Raw genomic sequence first — 17,084 nt, 5'->3', positions numbered from 1 at the left:
CAGTGTACCCGGGTAAATCGCGTCCAGAAACCCCAATATGTATGGGTTTCGGCCATTGTTGCGAGGTATAGGGTTTTTGAAACCCCAAATCTTTCTCTCTTACCCTCTCTAATCCGAAACATCACACATATTTCATCTCATCATTTCAGAAAGCTGAATCTTGGGGGGACATTGAGATTACATCTCCACACTCCCATTTTGTGCTAAAAAATCCAATTTTTGTGTGAAAGATGAGTTCAAGTCCAAACATGGTTCCTATAGTTGTTTACTACAATGGGAGGCATTTTGAAGGTCCGAACGGTGTCCGATTTGAAGGAAAAACAAAAACGATGAAAATCAAAGTGGGCACTACATGCAATGAACTGAAGGAGAGAATTCTTCAAAAAATGGGGTCAGAAGGCATACATTCCATCCACCGCATGATAGCCAGGTTAGAGACTGTAGTGGATATGGATACAATATACTACATTGGAAACGATATAAATGATGATGAAGATGTGGAGTTCGTAACAGATGCGTTTGTTGAATGGAAAGTATTAAAATATATTGAGATATATGTTGAAGTTGATGTTGGACAATCTTCATCTTTACCGGTGCATACAACCACTACTGCACACTGTACCGGTCAAGAAGATACAGTTGTACGATCTTCTGCACCTCCTCAGGTAGCATGGGATGAGGATGAAGAGGATGAAGACGAGGACTATGTGGACAGCGAAGATGAGGGAGAACCTGAAAGTGCTATTCCAGAAGGTGATTCGTCAGACACTGACGTGGACGGTAATTTTGAGGCTGACATGAGCGCCGTAAGTCTCGGTACCCCAGCCTTGTCACCACTTCATGTCGACCCAGTCAGTAGTGGTAAGTTATTAAATTTGAATATTTGCTTTAGACAATTTATTATTTGTGGTAAGTTATTAAATTTGACATGATCTTTAGATGCAGGGTCTGAGGAGCCATTCTGGAATGAAAGCCAACATTATTCATTCATTAACTGGGCGCACCCTAATGACGAGTTGGAGATCCTATATGGCGATGATGACTTGCACGGAGGTTGGAAGTTAGGAGATCCGTTATTTGTGCAACAAGAATTTGGGTCCAAACCAGAATTGCAACATGCTGTGAAGATACATTGTATGAAGGGGCGCAGGACAGCCATAGTTGAAAAAAGCGACGAGTCAAGATTTGTTATGAAGTGTAAAAACCATGCTGACGGTTGTCCCTGGTATATGAGGGCAATTAAGCCGAAGAAGGGAGCTAACTGGGTGGTCCGTAAATGGGGTCAAGGTCACACATGCCTAAATCAAGGCCTAGCACAGGATCATAGACAGTTGGATTCAAATGTCATTTGTGCGGCTATAATGAGTATGTATTCTACTGTTTATTTAATGATTCAGATTAATTGAGAATATGGTAAAGTTAATTTTTTTTTTCCAGATATGTTAAAGGAAGATCCATCCACAAGACCAGCTCTGATACAGGAGAGGATACAGGGAACATATGGATACAACATAACGTACAGGAAGGCCTGGAAGGCAAAAATGAAGGCCATCGTTAAGTTGTTTGGTGACTGGGAGAAATCGTACGCATTCTTGCCAAATTGGCTAAAGTATATGACGGAATACAGACATGTATTTCAAAGGGTTTTTTGGACATTTCACCAATGCATTGAAGCATTCAAACACTGCAAGCCTTAATTCAAATTGACAACTCATTGCTGTAAAGTTGAAATGTATTGTTGCAACATCTCAGGATGGAGATGGATTTCTGCTCCCTATTGCCTTTGCTGTTGTTCCTCCATTAAATATTTTCAATGAGAGGTTTTTTGGTCCATCTTATTTTACGTTTTCATGTCACACATAGGCATGGTATTTGTCTAATATCCGATCATTCATAAGGGCGGTGAAAGACTGGCAGCCTCCATATGCTTATCATGTATTTTGTCTACGTCACATCGGAAGCAACTTCAATACCCGTTTTAGGAATGTGGAATTGAAGAAAACGTTGATGGGTAATGTACGGTATAATTACTCACATTTTCAACCATTTGAAGAAAACGTTGATGAAATTCACTAACTAATGCATATGTCATGGTTTTTTGCAGGGTACACATGTTCAAAGATAAATTCCAACCATTGCTAAAGTATATGCTGCACACTGGTTTCCTATTGGCAATGAATTGTTGATTCCATCCGTTGTTGGGCCTACTGTAATTCCGGATGCTCAAAAGGAAGACCAAAGTCTTCAAGGATTCAGAATGAGATGGATTGGGTTGAGTCTCAACCCTCTAGCAGTCAGAGCAGATGTAAGCATTGCAAGCAAGTTGGACATAACATTCGTACATGTCCATTGAGACTAAGACAAGCATGATTACGTATTGTTTTTGTGTAGTACTTTGTTTTGTAATGACAATCACTTTACGTATTGTTTTGTTTCCTTGTACCCTAAACTTTATCTTGTATTAGTTATGTATTGTGTTGTTGAAATGTATTGTTGAACTGTATTCTTGTGTTGTTGAAATGTATTGTTGAAATGTATCCGTTAAGTTTAGCGAGTCACTCGTTCCGTATTGTGCAATCCGAATGTCTACCATACCCATTTACCCCTTCCCCGAGTCAGTTAAGGTTATTGTATTACACATCAATTACCAAGATGCTAACAAAATGGATTGAACAGCACCTGCTGCTGCATCTGCAACTGGTCTACCCGGGTAACTCGTAATGATATACCCGAGTACATACTACCCGGGTAGACTATTCGTGGTACCCGGGTAGACCAGTTGCAGATGCTGTTGCAGATGCTGTTTTGGCAATTTTTGTTGCATTTTGGTAATTGTTGTGCAATACCTACATACGGTATGACTTGGGGGTGGATTGATTTCGTAGAAATAGGATGCAGTAATCAAGATGTGCGCCAATCAAAGTTGAACATGAATATTAAAGTACTTTGGGTTGAATTGATTTCCAAATTAATTATGACAATATTAATGCAAGGTCCCATACTAATGCATAGAACCAACAAGTCTGAACGTGCGCAAAACGAAAATTTCATTCATTCAAATTTTGAATATCCAGTACAAAAACATCCATGCAATGTAGGTAAAGTTCCTAAATGTACCAAAATGACTACATTACATCAAACTAAATCAATGATATGAAACCCTATGGACACACTAATCCGATGCCGTGTCCTCCCCATTCTCTTCATCCGATTGTGTGTCATCCCCATTGTCATCATCCTCCTCCTCCTCCTCCTGAGTATGGGCACCCTCGCCAATTAAACCCTCCAAGCGTGAAACCCTTGTGTCCAACCGTGCAACCCTTGTGTCCATCTGGTTTCGCCACTTGCTCGTGCTCTGTCTATATCCTCTAAAGTCAGTAGTCAGATCATATAAGGATGCCATGACATGATCAAGTGTCCATCCACCCTCAGGAGGAGCTGGTGGTCGCCGACTGCGGGTGGGACGTGTCGGTCTGACATCAACCTCAGCAACGCCATCATCATCGTCATCATCATCAAGGCCTACATCATAAACCATGAAAAACAAACTTCAATACCACATTAAAAATTAAACAACACAAAATTGCATAAACTCATAAAGACCAACACATCACCTGCAGGTGCATCCTCCATCTCAGCATCGTGGTGGAATGGGATCTCAGGTGGTTCTGGTGCCTTCTTCCACGTCCAGATACCCGCTCTGTTCGGTAGGATCCCACACTGCTTCAGGAGCCTCTCACCAAATATAGCATTCCAGCCTCTGGCGGTCTTCAAGGTCTCTGTTGCCATAGGCACTCCAAATCTATGCAGAATCTTCTGCACCAGAAATGCAAAAGGCAATTCAGCCTTCTTTGACTTGGCTGCCTTCCACATCAGTATGCATATGTAATGCCTCCAGTTCACCTGCTGACTGTGAAGGAGGGCCCACAGGATGACAAAGTCCCCTTCCAGCACCTTTGAGTGATTATGCGGGCGCTGGAAAATAATATGTGTCACCACATAATGAAGAATGCGAGCAGAAACTGACAAGTTGCTAACAGGATAATGAGCAAAATGACCGGGCTCAGCGTCTGCCCTCCTAGTCTCTGTAACAATGGTCTCCCGGTTATAATCACCAAATATATGATGGCTGTCTCCATCATATAGTGCTGCTCCTGTGACACCATCAAAATCGAACCCCAGTAGCTCCGTCCAGATAGGAGCAGTCATGATGATATCAATCCCGCAGACACGGGAAGTCAGCTCGCCTTGCGAGTAGCCAAGGTTCTGGTAGAAGGCTCTTACCATAACCTCCGAGTATGGGCACCGCATCTCCGCCAGGTGAAGTAAATGTGTCTGCTCAAGAAGCGGCACGATGTCAAAACGCTCTAGGTTGAAGAATGCCGAATCCAGTGATTTCGGTTCGCAGATCTTCCGGGTCATGAAAAACTTCACGAACTTCTCGTGTGAAGGAATGTCATCCTCAAACAAATATCCGAACGTCAAGTCCGGAGCCTGACTCGAAGCAGCCTGGGGCTGAGAGGATGACGACCCATCGTGACGACTCTTGGTTCTTCTCTCGGAATGGGTCACTGGCAGCTTTGAAACGCGTCGAGAGGTCATTGTGTCACACTATTAAACTGAAAAAATAACCAAAATCAGAAATTAGATACATGTTAGGGTTAGGGTTAGGGTTAGGGTTAGATTCAGGGTTAGGGTTAGGGTTAGACAAATTGATAAAATAATTCGGACAGAATCAAATGATATAAACGAAAATACAATGAATCAGAACAGAAATCATAACATAATTGAAAAAACTGAAAAAAAAATTCACCTTTGATCGATTTCAATCGGTAGAAGGCAGAGAGGTTGCAAGGTCCGCGAATGATGATCACAAACAAGACGAATTAGTGCAAGATTATGCCTGAAATCGCTCAAGATGACACTCCTCCAGCAGCTCTACTCGGGTACCCCTTTTGTGGGTTTTCGAAATGGGGCTGCTGGGGCATTTTAAAACCCTACCGTCGATGTTTACCCGGGTACACTGCTCCGTACCCGGGTAAATAATTCAAACATTTTCCCAGATTCAAGAACTCTACCCGGGTACACCCCTACATACTCGGGTAGATAAAAAGTTTCAAAATTTACCCGGGTAGGTAATGGTGTACCCGGGTAGGCTTCGTGGTCAACGGTCAAACAGGGGCAGATTGGTGTTATGTTTGTTGGGAAGGGTAAATTTTCGAAATAGTTTTGAATGGGGGGCAATTTGGTAATTAATTATTAATTAAGGGGCATAAGGGTCAAAAAGCCCCAAGAATGATATTCTCGTGTTTGGTAGATCAAAACATTTTTGTTAATGAATACAATCGCCAAGTAACAGGGAGCAATGTTATAAAAATCGGACTAGTCAACCCAAAAACTGATCATGTAATCGATCCGATTTTCATATTGGACTGACCATATTACAGAACCGGTGTGACCCAGTACGACCCGATGACCCGGCCCAGTCTATAAAAAAAAAAACTAATTGATTTTCATAAATTAATGTCTTTTTTTTTATTCGCAAACACAAATAGTTTGTTTTCTTTTGAAATATTTGAGTGATTTGTTACTTATTAACTTACATAGATTATGTATCTACAACACTAATATTATCTTGATTATGCAATATGCAAGAAATTTTGATTTAATTTATAATTAAAAATGTCGTTTAATGAACTTGAAACACTAGTATCACAAATATTATATGTTTGATTGATCTTTTGTTGGACAATAATTTATTATTTTCATATTAAAATATTTGAAATTGATATATTTTTTTTACAAGTATTTAAGTATATTTATGTTTTTTTAATATAAATTGTAGATTTATATATACTTACGGGGTCATGCGGTTGAACCAGTGATCCACTGTTTGAACTGGTGACCTAGTACTTCAACCAGATCAATAACCAAGCCGAGTTTAATGGCAGGGAGTGATCAATTTCAATGGTTGATTACTGATAGCCATGGCTAGGCTATCGGTCACTATTAACCGTCGGTAGGGGAAAAAGGTGCAAAAGGATTGAAGGGTAAAGTGCATTAATAAAGCACAAAAAAAATGTAAAAGGATCATTGTGCCATGTTAGATGTGTTTCTCTAACCCTAGTAGAAATGCGAAAGAATATCGACGAAACTGATGAAGGTGTAATAATCTTGGTCTATGTATTCAATAACATTGCCTTTAGAGCTCCAATCATCACGACACCTGTAAGCTTACGCAGACTTCAGATTTCGAGTCTTCTGCCCTTTCATGTTCTTTGTTGAGCATCTGAAATTATATTTCAATATTAAAAAACATGAATCCCAGTAAACCAGTGATGATTTAACAACAGTTTTCATTCTATAAGCGTTCTCATTTACGATAGCAGTAGCAGGGGATGACTGTATCAAGTGCCTAGCTTACTAAATATGAATCCATTTAACAGAGGACTAACTTGAGTTTTTATCCAAACTTGCCAAAGTTGTTAATTATTTCATAATATAATAATGAACCCTAAATATAAAGCCAAAATCAGCAGACATCAATAATACTTGCAGCAAGATTCAGGATAGTGTATCTCACCTTGTTGTTAATCAAGTTGTGGAGTGCAATTACACTTCTAATGAGAGACGACAGGTATATTACCAGCATCATATCATTGGTTTTCACTGCGAATGTAGGACAGGTATCAGCAATCTGGAAGGGACATTACAGAAAAACATGATATTCACAAAGACAAATTACAAATCTTAACCTGCAAAAGCCTTGACAAGATCAGCAACATTGAGATTTGGTAGCAGGTTCAACACGTCCTAACAAATTGCAATAAGAAATGAAATGGTGAAAAACAATAATGGAGCAAAAGCGCAAAAATAAAATAAAATAAAATAAACCACTCCTATTTCCCAAGCAAGTATTTCTTCCAGCCATTAATGTCACATGGTTGACTTGTTGGGTAGTTAAAATCAGGTTCTAAATTAACTTAAGAGATGTTGATCAGCAGAAAATACTTTGATCTAGATTCATGAACCAATTGATCACAAAGCCAAAGGATCAGCATTTACTAGGCAAAAATATGAGAAACAAACCTGCAGATGGTACAGGATCTCGTGGTTTAAGGGAAGCTTTCCATCAATAACAAGGTCAAGGTAACTCCTTATCTCTTTGAGTCTAGCATCCAAACCCTTCAAGGCTGTGAGTTTTGCACTCACCTATGTTAAAAAACTACATTGTTAGCACTCAGCATTCATTCTTTTGCTAAAAAGAACCACCAAAGTATTACACGGGAAACAACATAAAAAAAAGAGCATCAAGAAAAAAGAAAACAAAGAGAAAGGAATTAATAGATAAGGATAAGTTTTAAAAAACACACCTCTGTTGCAAGGGTGCTAATGGTTGTATCCTTCACATCTCTAAGCAAGTGTTCCACTCCTACATAAGGGTAAGAAGAATTTAAAACAACAGGAGAAATTGCTTAGACTTAGTTTAGACAACTGTGTGTATAAAATTAAAAACTTTGGTATTGTAAAATTTAAAAACAAATAAATTAAAAATGAACCATAAAACAATTACAACGGGTTTACATTCAATGGCATACCTATTTCTTCAACTTCATGAGCAGCAATCTCTGATGGCACATGCACAAAGACCTTTTGGCTTTTTTGAGTGGCATTCTATATTCAGAATAAACTATCTGTCAGTTCCTATGCGTACCAATTAAGTGACAAACAAACACCAGCTCTCCTTCCACCATCATATACAGCATAATTACTTATAAAAACATCAAAATCACTTTTATCCCAAACTAATTGGGTCAGCAGTTGATGAACCCAGATGAAAAGCAAGAAAAGATTGAAGGAATAGAACAATTAATAAGAAAGAAGAAATAAATAAATAAATAAATAAATATGTGAATAAAGGTATAAAAATAAATAAATATCAACAATAACAAAAGTATGAAACTTTTATCTAACATATAAAGGACTTAGTACCTCTTTAACCTCTTCAACGGCATAATAAGCTTTTGTTGGAATTCCCAACTCCTTAGGTTCAACATCAATTATAACCAAAACAGGATTTGGAACATAACTGCAATGGTTTTAAGCTTGATCAATTTGGATAAAGATTAATTAGGGACACAAAAACAAAGATGAAGACAAATAAGCCAGGAAAGAGGCAAAGAGCATAACAGCAACAAATAGAGTATGTCGTATAAAGTTTCAATCAGATCAAGACAATTGTATTCATGAGAATAAAAGGGTAAACAATTTGCCAAGCCAATACTTTTCTTAAAAAAAATTGGGAAATATTAATGCTCAAATGAAGTATAAACACAGTATTGAAAATATCACTCAACACAGGATTTCAGCTCAATAAACATACTCATTAAATAACCCATGAATGTCGAGATCATTTTCGCGCAGTTTTGGACCAGTGCTATACCACCCCACGACATGCTCCTTCGCTATTCAAAAAAAAAAAAAAAAAAAAACTTTTGATTATATCATATTTCAATTGAAAGCATAATACAGTAAAGGGAAGTATTTACTAACTCATACCATTTATTCTCTTAAACATGGAAAACATTGATTCGTGATAATTGTGGTCAAGAAACCATATGCTAGGATCCTTCTCATCTTCTTCAAAGGGCACTGTTGATTAGATAATCAATTTGTGAGACAATAAATACAATTCACTAATCCTAATAGCTGTTGATATTTAAAATCACACAGAGAATCACTTGACCAAGATTTATGTTGGAAGTAATTATCTTATCCATTCAATTGGATATCAAACATAGTAAACATACCAATGGAGCAACTAGTGTCATGGGAAACTTCAACATTATCTAACAAACAAGTTCATTCAATAAGAAGTTCAATTAAAAAAGAATTTAAACAAACACACACACTTTTAATTAAAACTTTAGGGCACAAATTCTAACAACATAACATTTGACATTAAGTGAAAATAAGAATAAAAAAATTTTAATGAATAAATGAAAAAAAAGATAGATCCAAACCGGCGTAGCTGTTGGTAACATCGACGGTGCCCTTGAAAGTGGAACCGAGCAAGACGCCGACGACGCGCTTGCGAGTGTCCTTGGCGACTCTGTTGTAGTTGTCGACGATACTGAGCAACACCAACGGGTGAACTACCACTTTTTCGATCGATCTAGATGAGATTTGCTGTGTCTTTATCACATCCATTGCAACTCGTTACTCGGATTCAGAAGATTTCCCTCTTTCTCAGTTCAATTCTCTCCCTCACAAGTCACAACGTGCTTTTCCTTTTCTTTTTCTTTCTTTATTTTTCTTTTTCTTTTCTTTTCTTTTCTTTTCGTGTTGGACACGGGACCCATCATGTTATTCCAACGGCCCAAATTAGTTCAACTGTTCTAGCCCAAATAACATTGGGCCTGACATATTTACAGTCTTCAGCTTTTTTATTCTTATTTTAAAGAAGGGATAGGATATTGTGCCTACTCCCATCTTGCCTACCTTTACCTACTTCTCTCAACATCGTTGGATTACAATCTCATCTAACGGTTCAGATTCAAAAAATAAATAAAACCCTTTTACTCTTTTTCTCTCTCTCTCTAACTCTGCTCTTTCTCTCTCTCTAACTCCACCCTTTCTCTCTCCTCGCTTGTGTGCGATGAAGAAGACGCCCAAGTCTACATTTTACGATTAGGAAAATATTCTTCATCCTTTGTCCATGCACTTGTATTCTGAGAAGGGTTGAATTGGAAAAGAACAAGTTAATTGGAGTATATAAATTAAAGTGATAGAATTTGCCAGAGCATGTTAGGGTTCCGTCTCAGAATGAAATTGATAACTTTGTCTTTTTCCCATCTTAGGGTGGTTTCTGTATATTTGGATTTTTGATTTTGTTGCCTTTTTACGGCGGTGTTGCTTGTCGACGACTGATGATTGATCCCATCTTTGTGCAGAATCTGGGCCTCGCTGAAACCTAAACCAACAGAGATGGGAAAGGGCTTTTTGTTTCCATTAAATAGACTCTCCCTCTCTCATTCCAAATGTGATCTAACAAACGTAGTGTTAAACGATTCGATATGGTTTTATTTACCTTTGTTTCAACCCAAACAACCCTAATTATTCATCGCCCTAAATTATGGCTTATTTTCTTCTAAGGGTAACAAAGCAGAGTACTGTAGAAATTTGTATTTTCTTCTTCTTTTCTTCCAGGATGATAATATTGGATACTCAATTTTGAGTTTATGCACAAATACTTTGGTGTTTGCAGCTTTCGAATCTTTAATAATATATGTCATTCCTGTTTTTTTAACAAAGAAAAAGATGATGTCGTATTATTTGTTCTTCCTTGCATCGTAGTTCTTTTTAATATTTTGGTTTTTTTTTTTTTAATCTGTGGATGTTAAGGCATGAATTCTACCATCGATTTTGTTTCTTAGCAACGTATCTGGTTTTCAGTGGAAGAGATATTTGCAAGTACGTCTTCTTTATCGCAAGCAAGGGAGAGAATAAGGGTGGAGTCAGAGAGATAGGGGGGAAGAAGAGTGGAGTTAGAGAGAGAGAAAAAAAGAGTAAAAGGGTTTTATTTAACTTTTGAATCTGAACCGTTAGATGAGATTGTAATCCAACGATGTTGAGAGGGGTAGGTAAAAGTAGGCAAAATGGGAGTAGGCACAATAACCTATCCCTTTAAAGAATATGTTAAAAGATATCAAGCATACTTTCCATTTCTGAATATTCCTAATTTCTCACCTCATTCTTATAAATTTTTATTATTTAAGAAAATATATTGATGTGTAATTTTTTAATAAAAAAATTAAAATACCCAATATCTATTATAATTTAGTCATCACGGTTCGTGTTCTCAATTAAAACTTGTTCGTGCGTAAACCCTTTGTTAATTAGAAATTATACATTATTTATATAAATTTTATATCAAGAAATTAAAAAATTATCAAAAAAAAAATTAAAAAAAATTTAATTGTTATTTTAAAAATGTTATATTCAATGCCCATTATTATTTTAAAAATGTTAGCCACATATATAGAGGTGGCAAAGTGGGCACCCCGCCCCGTCCCGCCATCAACCTCAAAAAATGAGTCAGCCCATCCCGCTCTACTTTTGAAAGTGAATTGAAAAACTCGGCTCGCTCCGTCCCGTTTGGCGGGCTGGGCAGGTTGGCCCACCAGCCCGAGTCTATTTTACATTGACCCCCGCATCAACCCGCCCAGTGGCGAACTCAAAAAATTTTATTTATGTGCATAATTAGGGATGGCCTCCCAAAAAAAAAATTTAAATTTTTTTAAATGTATCAAAAAATAAAAGAAAATAAACAAGAAAAGAAAACTTCAACTTAACATAAAAAAATATTAATCAAGAGTCAATTAAACTGTTAAATTATTTGAGTATAAAGTTAAAATTGAGAGCACATAATGTGTATTGTCATTGTCATTGGAGATATTTTTAGAGTAAAGTATTTTATGGATACTCAACAAATATTACGGGGCCTAATTTAATTTCTTAGGGAAAAAAAAGTTGACTCATAGTCCTTATAAAATTCATGTTAGTCCTTTTGAGGGTCTAAAGTGGATCTTCTTTGAATTTCAGAGAGTTTACAATTTCGACTGACTATGTTTATTTTGGAATTCAAAGAGACCACATATCGACTTTTTTAAGGGACTAAATTGAGTCTCGCGATTTTTGTTGAGGACCCAAAAGTACTTTACTTTTTTTTTCCTAAAAATTTGTGTCTGCACTTGCACACAGTTACACAAGTGCAGGTCCGCCCCTGGACCCGCCTATTTCCGCCCCTGGACCCGCCTATTTCCGCCATCAACTCATCAAAAAATGAATCTGCCCCACTCTTGAGATGGGTTGAAAAACTCAGTACACCCCGCCTCGTTTAACTAGTGGGATAAGTTGTCCCGCCAAGCCGAACCGAACCCGTTTTACACCATCTAGCCATATATATGACATAGATAAGCTCATTATTGTATATCAACGACAACCTTATTTGCCTTAATTACATTTCAAGGTTGAGCGTGACTCTTGGTCTAGGACCTTTATTATAATTATATTATTTGGTTGGTCATGCACGTGACTAGCTAGCTCCCTTGCATGCGAATCAGAGTGATATACTACCACTGACCTTAACAAATTTTCTTAGTCTATCTTCTCTTAAACAATATTTAGGATGTGTTTGGTACAGGAGAAATTTTTTGGTGACCGGGAATCATGATTAATGGGAATTCAGTAGAAATTGAGTTTACTTGGAATCTTACGAAAGATGTGTTTGGTTCGCCAAAATATTACCGGGAATACTGGGTAAAAATTACTGATTCCATATTTGGTTTAGAACGAAATATGACTTGGAATATGAGGTTATTTTACAAAAATAACCCCAAACTATTTTTACTTTTGTAATTGATAGATTGGGTCTAGATTTTTATGTGTATTGAGGTATTTTTGTCTCAAAATTTATTATTGTGCTTTCCCTTTACTTGGTATTCTGATTGGTATTCCGAATTACCATATTATTTTTGGTAATCTGAATAGTGACTTTTCTTTATAAATCAAATTACCGGTAATCCTTGGATATCCGGGAATCGTAATTTATTCCTTCTACCAAACATGGTAATTACATTTACCAAAGAAGGATTATCGGTAATCCTCTCCAGAAACTTGAACCAAACACCCCCTAGAGAATAACGATGAATGACATTCCCAACTCGGTTAGATACTGTTCCATTTATTTTATATATATATATATATATGCGGGTAAATGGTTCATTATATTCAAAGATGGGGGCAGACCCGAGGCATGACTCATTAGTAATCGAATAGTAAAAGTATTTATGGTATCCTTTATGCATTCCAAGAAGACATCTCTCATGAGAGGAAGCGAATTAGAATCCCAAGTATTCAAAATATCTAAATCCAACAAAGTATACTCAGAGATCTAGAGAGAGAGAGAGAGAGAGGGGAAAAAAATAAAATAAAAATTGAACGAGCATGCAGATACATAATTTAGAGGGAACCAAAAATTATCAGCGATCACTAGGTGAATATGTTTTCTTTTTTATGCTAAACCTAACAACATTAATGTATTTATTAAAAGAACATAACCTCAAAAGATTCCCATGTTTACAAAAAACTCAAGCGAAGATCTAGAGGTGGGTGATCCATTTGTCCCACCATAGTATATGAAAACATCCTATTATCCCTGCATTCATTTCCATGGACCCTGAGATTCTTTGATTCTAATTCACCAAAGGAGTTCAAAGGGAAGAGTTGAAGAGTTTCAATCACCCTGTCGTTCTCTGAAACAGGATAAAGCTGAGCAAAATCTGCAAAAATAAACAAATTGAAGAAATAAAGGGTCAAATATATTATACCATCTCAGCTAGTTATGTTATGTTTGGTGGTGTTTGGAAAAGAAAAGGAAAACCAACACGCGGATCAATTAGTAAGGAGTTGTTTCAGTTTAACTAGTGATCTCGAATTTGAATCATAAGAATCCAGCTCTGTTGTAATTTGGTAGGGAGAGTCCTATATAATCTTACCCGACTCGAACGAGACTGCTCAAGTAATCCATGAACCGATAGATAATATAAAAAGAAAAGAAAAGAAAAGAAAAGTGACCTTTATTAGTACTTAGAAGTTATGATATAGTACTTACTTTGTGTAGAAGAATTCATGGACATTAATGAGCTTTCTCTACGAATTACATCCTTATCATCAAAGGAGACCTTGCGACGTTTCTGTCTTTCCCTAGCCTTATGGTTCTGAAACCAATAGAACACATTCTTGCTCTCAATCTTACCATAAAAACTCAACTGAGTAGAGATCTTTTGAATCTGATCAGTGCTTGGAGTGCGGAGTCCAGAACTGAAGAGTTCAGTGAGAAGCTTAACCTGTTCAGTAGTGGGATTCCAACGCCCACACTTAGTGCCAGTACTCCCACTATTACTACGAACACTTCCAGCTCTAATACAAAAACCTGACATGCCCTCATCCATATTTCACTTCTAGATTCCTCTCAATGATTCTGTGCCTCTCTGAACTTAAAACTTTTGCTCTGAGCTTCTGAACCATAAAGATCTGAGCCCGTGTGCATTTATAATACCTTAACTGAATAATCTAATGCCATAAGCTTTGTCTTTTTCCTCTTCTTTTTTGAATTGCTTTTGTGTGCATCACAGATCAGCTTAATATTAATATAATTCACTTTCTTTGAATTTAGGGAATGTGAGATTGAGGTATATATATGTTGGTTGATGGGTTTGATTTAGATCTTCGGACTTAAAAAGGCGGATATTGCACAAACTTATTTATTTTAGAATAAATACCATTTTCGGTTCTAGCAAATTTCATGATGTCCGCTTTAATCCTTAGCAAATAAAATGGCTATTCGAGGTTTTTAATAAATTCAAAATGAATCCATTTTAGTCCTTTTGAGGGACTAATGTGGGTCTTTTTTGAATTTGCGATGAACCACGATTTCAACTAAATGGATCCATTTTGAATTTCTTAGGAACCACAAATAGCCTTTTTATTTGCTAGGAACTAAAATGGGCATCGTGAAATTTGCTGAGGGCCAAAAAGGTATTTATTCTTTATTTTATTTTATTTTGTTTTGACTTAATTTTACTAGAAAAGTGGAGGGTGGTGAAGATCAAATTCATGAATCAAGTTCCGATATCATGATAAACAATCATCTCACCTAAAAACTCAAGCGGGTAAGTGAAGGCCGAATCAATGTTTTTTTATAAAATAAAACAGAACGTTCCTAGTTACATCAACCTGATTTTTTGTGCTATTAATAAAGAAATAGAAATATAAAGACATGCGTAAAAGCAGCCACTGTTCAACGTTTTGGTGGAGCAGACAACATGTAAGTTTCACTTATAGTGGTTAAACTATGCATAGTTGATGTCTATGAATATAATTGATTTTTTTATTTCTCGAGTTCATCTGCTTAGACACAACACAATGTGCTTTTCGGTAAGTGTGTATTGCACAAGCTGCAAAATTGTGTATTATACATTATATAAAGAAGCCTTTATGTATCTTTGTGCAATTTTTAATCCCTCATGCTTTATGCTTCTTCAACATACTTAGCAGATAAATCCAGTACCATCAAGACATGTGAGTTAAGCCAAAATTTGTTTTTAAAAGAAGTGGCTGTCTGCTAAAGTTTATAAAGAATGGTTCAAAGTTGTTATATATTTAAGTCTAATTGGGAGTGGCAGGAGAAGTGAAAGTCAAAGTTGCACATTGTTTGATCTTTGTTGGAGGGTTGTGATCACATTGGAGACTGACAGAGAAACTGAGTTAGGTTGACTAGGTTTCATGGAAATCTTCTTTTTAAGAAGAGATAACAAAGCTACCCAATTAAGAGATTTGGAGGGACAACAAATGACCAACAAAAAGGGGGGCAACTTGGCTTTTCTTATGTCATTTTCTCTTGTCCTTGGTAATTGTCCTTTAAATAGGGACTCAATCCTCTTCTTCCTCTCTTTTCTTCCTTTCTTTTTGTTAGTTTAGATTATATGATATTGCTTCAGTTTTTATGTTATGGGGATAAGGGAAACACGTGGAGATTGAAATATTCTGAGATTTGTGCTAGAAATATGTCCTTCCATGATACCTGAGATTTGAATCTTGTTAAAGACATTGCAAAGCAATGGACACAAACACAAGGGAGTCACGAAAATCTATCCATCTAATTAACTAGTATTTTTGTGAAAGAAAGGAACGAACATAAAGAAATTAATTAGAAAAAAGGATATGAATTTAATTTAAGTTTGATGGTTATAAGTAATTATGTAGTTATAACATGAATGTTATTAAAAGCTTCTAAGTGATTATTCATGAATTTTAAATGGTTAGCAGACAACAAAACAAGTAAAAAGTCCAATCTGTGTGTATATAATACTTGATGGTATATATCATATAATAAATAAATCATAAGCAATACTAGCTAGCTTGTTAATTAGTCAAGAAAGGACAGAGGCCACTTTCTTTTGTGCACTTCCTACAATTCCCGAGGATGTTCTACAATTCAAGAGTGTCATTTTGTCTGTTCATACTTGGCAATAGGGTCTTGCCCACTCTAACTTCTATGCACTTTGGACTGAAGCTGTTAACCAAAGTTTACATGTTAGGCAGCTAGTAATTTGTCATGCACATACATGCCTTATTGAGCAGCTAAGAAGTCTTTCTGTATGTCAGCCACACAGAAATTAAGAAGGTACTTATTTGATAAAATAATTAAATTCTGATGTTAAACTCAGAGATACATCTTCTGATGTTTTCGTTAAGAAAATATGCTGCTGAACAAATTTTGAATCAACATGCAACATCTAAATTAGCTTATACTAATTTAAAATCTAAATTGTTGACAATATCTTAACTATAATTTTCATTTATTTGTTTAAATAATATTAGTAGGGATAGATTATTCTGTCTACTCTTATTTTGACTACTTTTGTCTATCCCTTTTAGTACCATTAGATTACAATCTCATCCAACGATGGAGATTTACAATATAAAATAAACTATTTTACTCATTTCTCTGTCACACTGCCTCTCACTCTTTCTCTCTCATCCATTTTCTCTCTCTTCAATGGCGCTTCAACATAAAAAAAAGGTGCAAGTTTTTTTCTCAATTCATCCAACTCAGCCATTCTTACCAGCATTTACATAAAAAATTGAAGTGAGGTGTCAAGAAGAAATAAACTCAGATGCCCTATATTATGGAACCAGGTAGACAGACTTGTTGTTGGGCGTAACATGAAAGAATAGAGATCATTTCCCCACTTCAAGGTGAAAAACAAAATAAGAAGAAGGAGATAAGTTGGAACAGTGACCAAAGTGCCACTGTTGGCAAAAAAAATTACCAGACTGTCACGCCAACTGTAATTTTTTTTCAAAATGCCACGTGGCATATTTCGCTACACTGTGTAGCGAAATATGTGTGCAAATAATTCGCTACACAGTGTAGCAAAATATGCCACGTCAGAATGCACAGAACAAAAAATGTCACGTGTTAAACAGGGAGAATTTCGCTACACTGTGTAGCGAAA

The 17,084-nt window shown here is 36.4% G+C and overlaps 3 protein-coding genes across 3 annotated transcripts; all 3 read right to left on the bottom strand.

The window, feature by feature from the left end:
• Positions 1-3,112: 3,112 nt before the first annotated feature.
• On the bottom strand, positions 3,113-3,710 carry LOC133299491 (uncharacterized). Its single transcript, XM_061498954.1, has 2 exons — positions 3,615-3,710; positions 3,113-3,522 (listed from the first exon to the last, which is right to left on the bottom strand). Exons 1-2 carry the CDS (start codon positions 3,631-3,633, stop codon positions 3,173-3,175), a joined length of 369 nt encoding a protein of 122 aa, XP_061354938.1. The 5' UTR covers positions 3,634-3,710; the 3' UTR covers positions 3,113-3,172.
• Positions 3,711-4,048: 338 nt separating this feature from the next.
• On the bottom strand, positions 4,049-9,279 carry LOC133299492 (26S proteasome non-ATPase regulatory subunit 7 homolog A-like). Its single transcript, XM_061498955.1, has 11 exons — positions 9,024-9,279; positions 8,560-8,652; positions 8,384-8,465; positions 7,993-8,089; positions 7,599-7,674; positions 7,374-7,432; positions 7,090-7,212; positions 6,756-6,813; positions 6,584-6,669; positions 4,814-6,289; positions 4,049-4,619 (listed from the first exon to the last, which is right to left on the bottom strand). The coding sequence occupies exons 1-10, from the start codon at positions 9,208-9,210 to the stop codon at positions 6,218-6,220; spliced, it is 933 nt and encodes a 310-aa protein (XP_061354939.1). The 5' UTR covers positions 9,211-9,279; the 3' UTR covers positions 4,049-4,619; positions 4,814-6,217.
• Positions 9,280-13,140: 3,861 nt separating this feature from the next.
• Positions 13,141-14,015, bottom strand: LOC133299489 (WUSCHEL-related homeobox 5-like). The gene is made up of 2 exons (XM_061498953.1): positions 13,676-14,015; positions 13,141-13,343 (listed from the first exon to the last, which is right to left on the bottom strand). The coding sequence occupies exons 1-2, from the start codon at positions 14,013-14,015 to the stop codon at positions 13,141-13,143; spliced, it is 543 nt and encodes a 180-aa protein (XP_061354937.1).
• Between the last annotated feature and the right edge of the window lie 3,069 nt (positions 14,016-17,084).

The sequence above is a fragment of the Gastrolobium bilobum genome, unplaced genomic scaffold (genome assembly GCF_033153095.1).
Source record: "Gastrolobium bilobum isolate Gb01-03AN ecotype WA unplaced genomic scaffold, APGP_CSIRO_Gbil_v1 utg72805, whole genome shotgun sequence".
NCBI classification, from domain to species: Eukaryota; Viridiplantae; Streptophyta; class Magnoliopsida; order Fabales; family Fabaceae; genus Gastrolobium; species Gastrolobium bilobum.
This window is presented reverse-complemented; position numbering and strand designations above follow the sequence as displayed.

What these genes read in the sequence shown, in the direction of transcription:
- LOC133299492 (XM_061498955.1), bottom strand. Translation starts at nt 9,210, where the DNA reads ATGGATGTGATAAAGACACAGCAAATCTCATCTAGATCGATCGAAAAA. An exon ending in ATTCATGGGTTATTTAATGA is followed by an intron (nt 8,090 to 8,383) that starts GTATGTTTATTG and finishes AAACCATTGCAG; the next exon opens with TTATGTTCCAAATCCTGTTT. An exon ending in TCTTGTCAAGGCTTTTGCAG is followed by an intron (nt 6,670 to 6,755) that starts GTTAAGATTTGT and finishes CTACATTCGCAG; the next exon opens with TGAAAACCAATGATATGATG.
- LOC133299489 (XM_061498953.1), bottom strand. Translation starts at nt 14,015, where the DNA reads ATGGATGAGGGCATGTCAGGTTTTTGTATTAGAGCTGGAAGTGTTCGT. An exon ending in CATGAATTCTTCTACACAAA is followed by an intron (nt 13,344 to 13,675) that starts GTAAGTACTATA and finishes TTATTTTTGCAG; the next exon opens with ATTTTGCTCAGCTTTATCCT.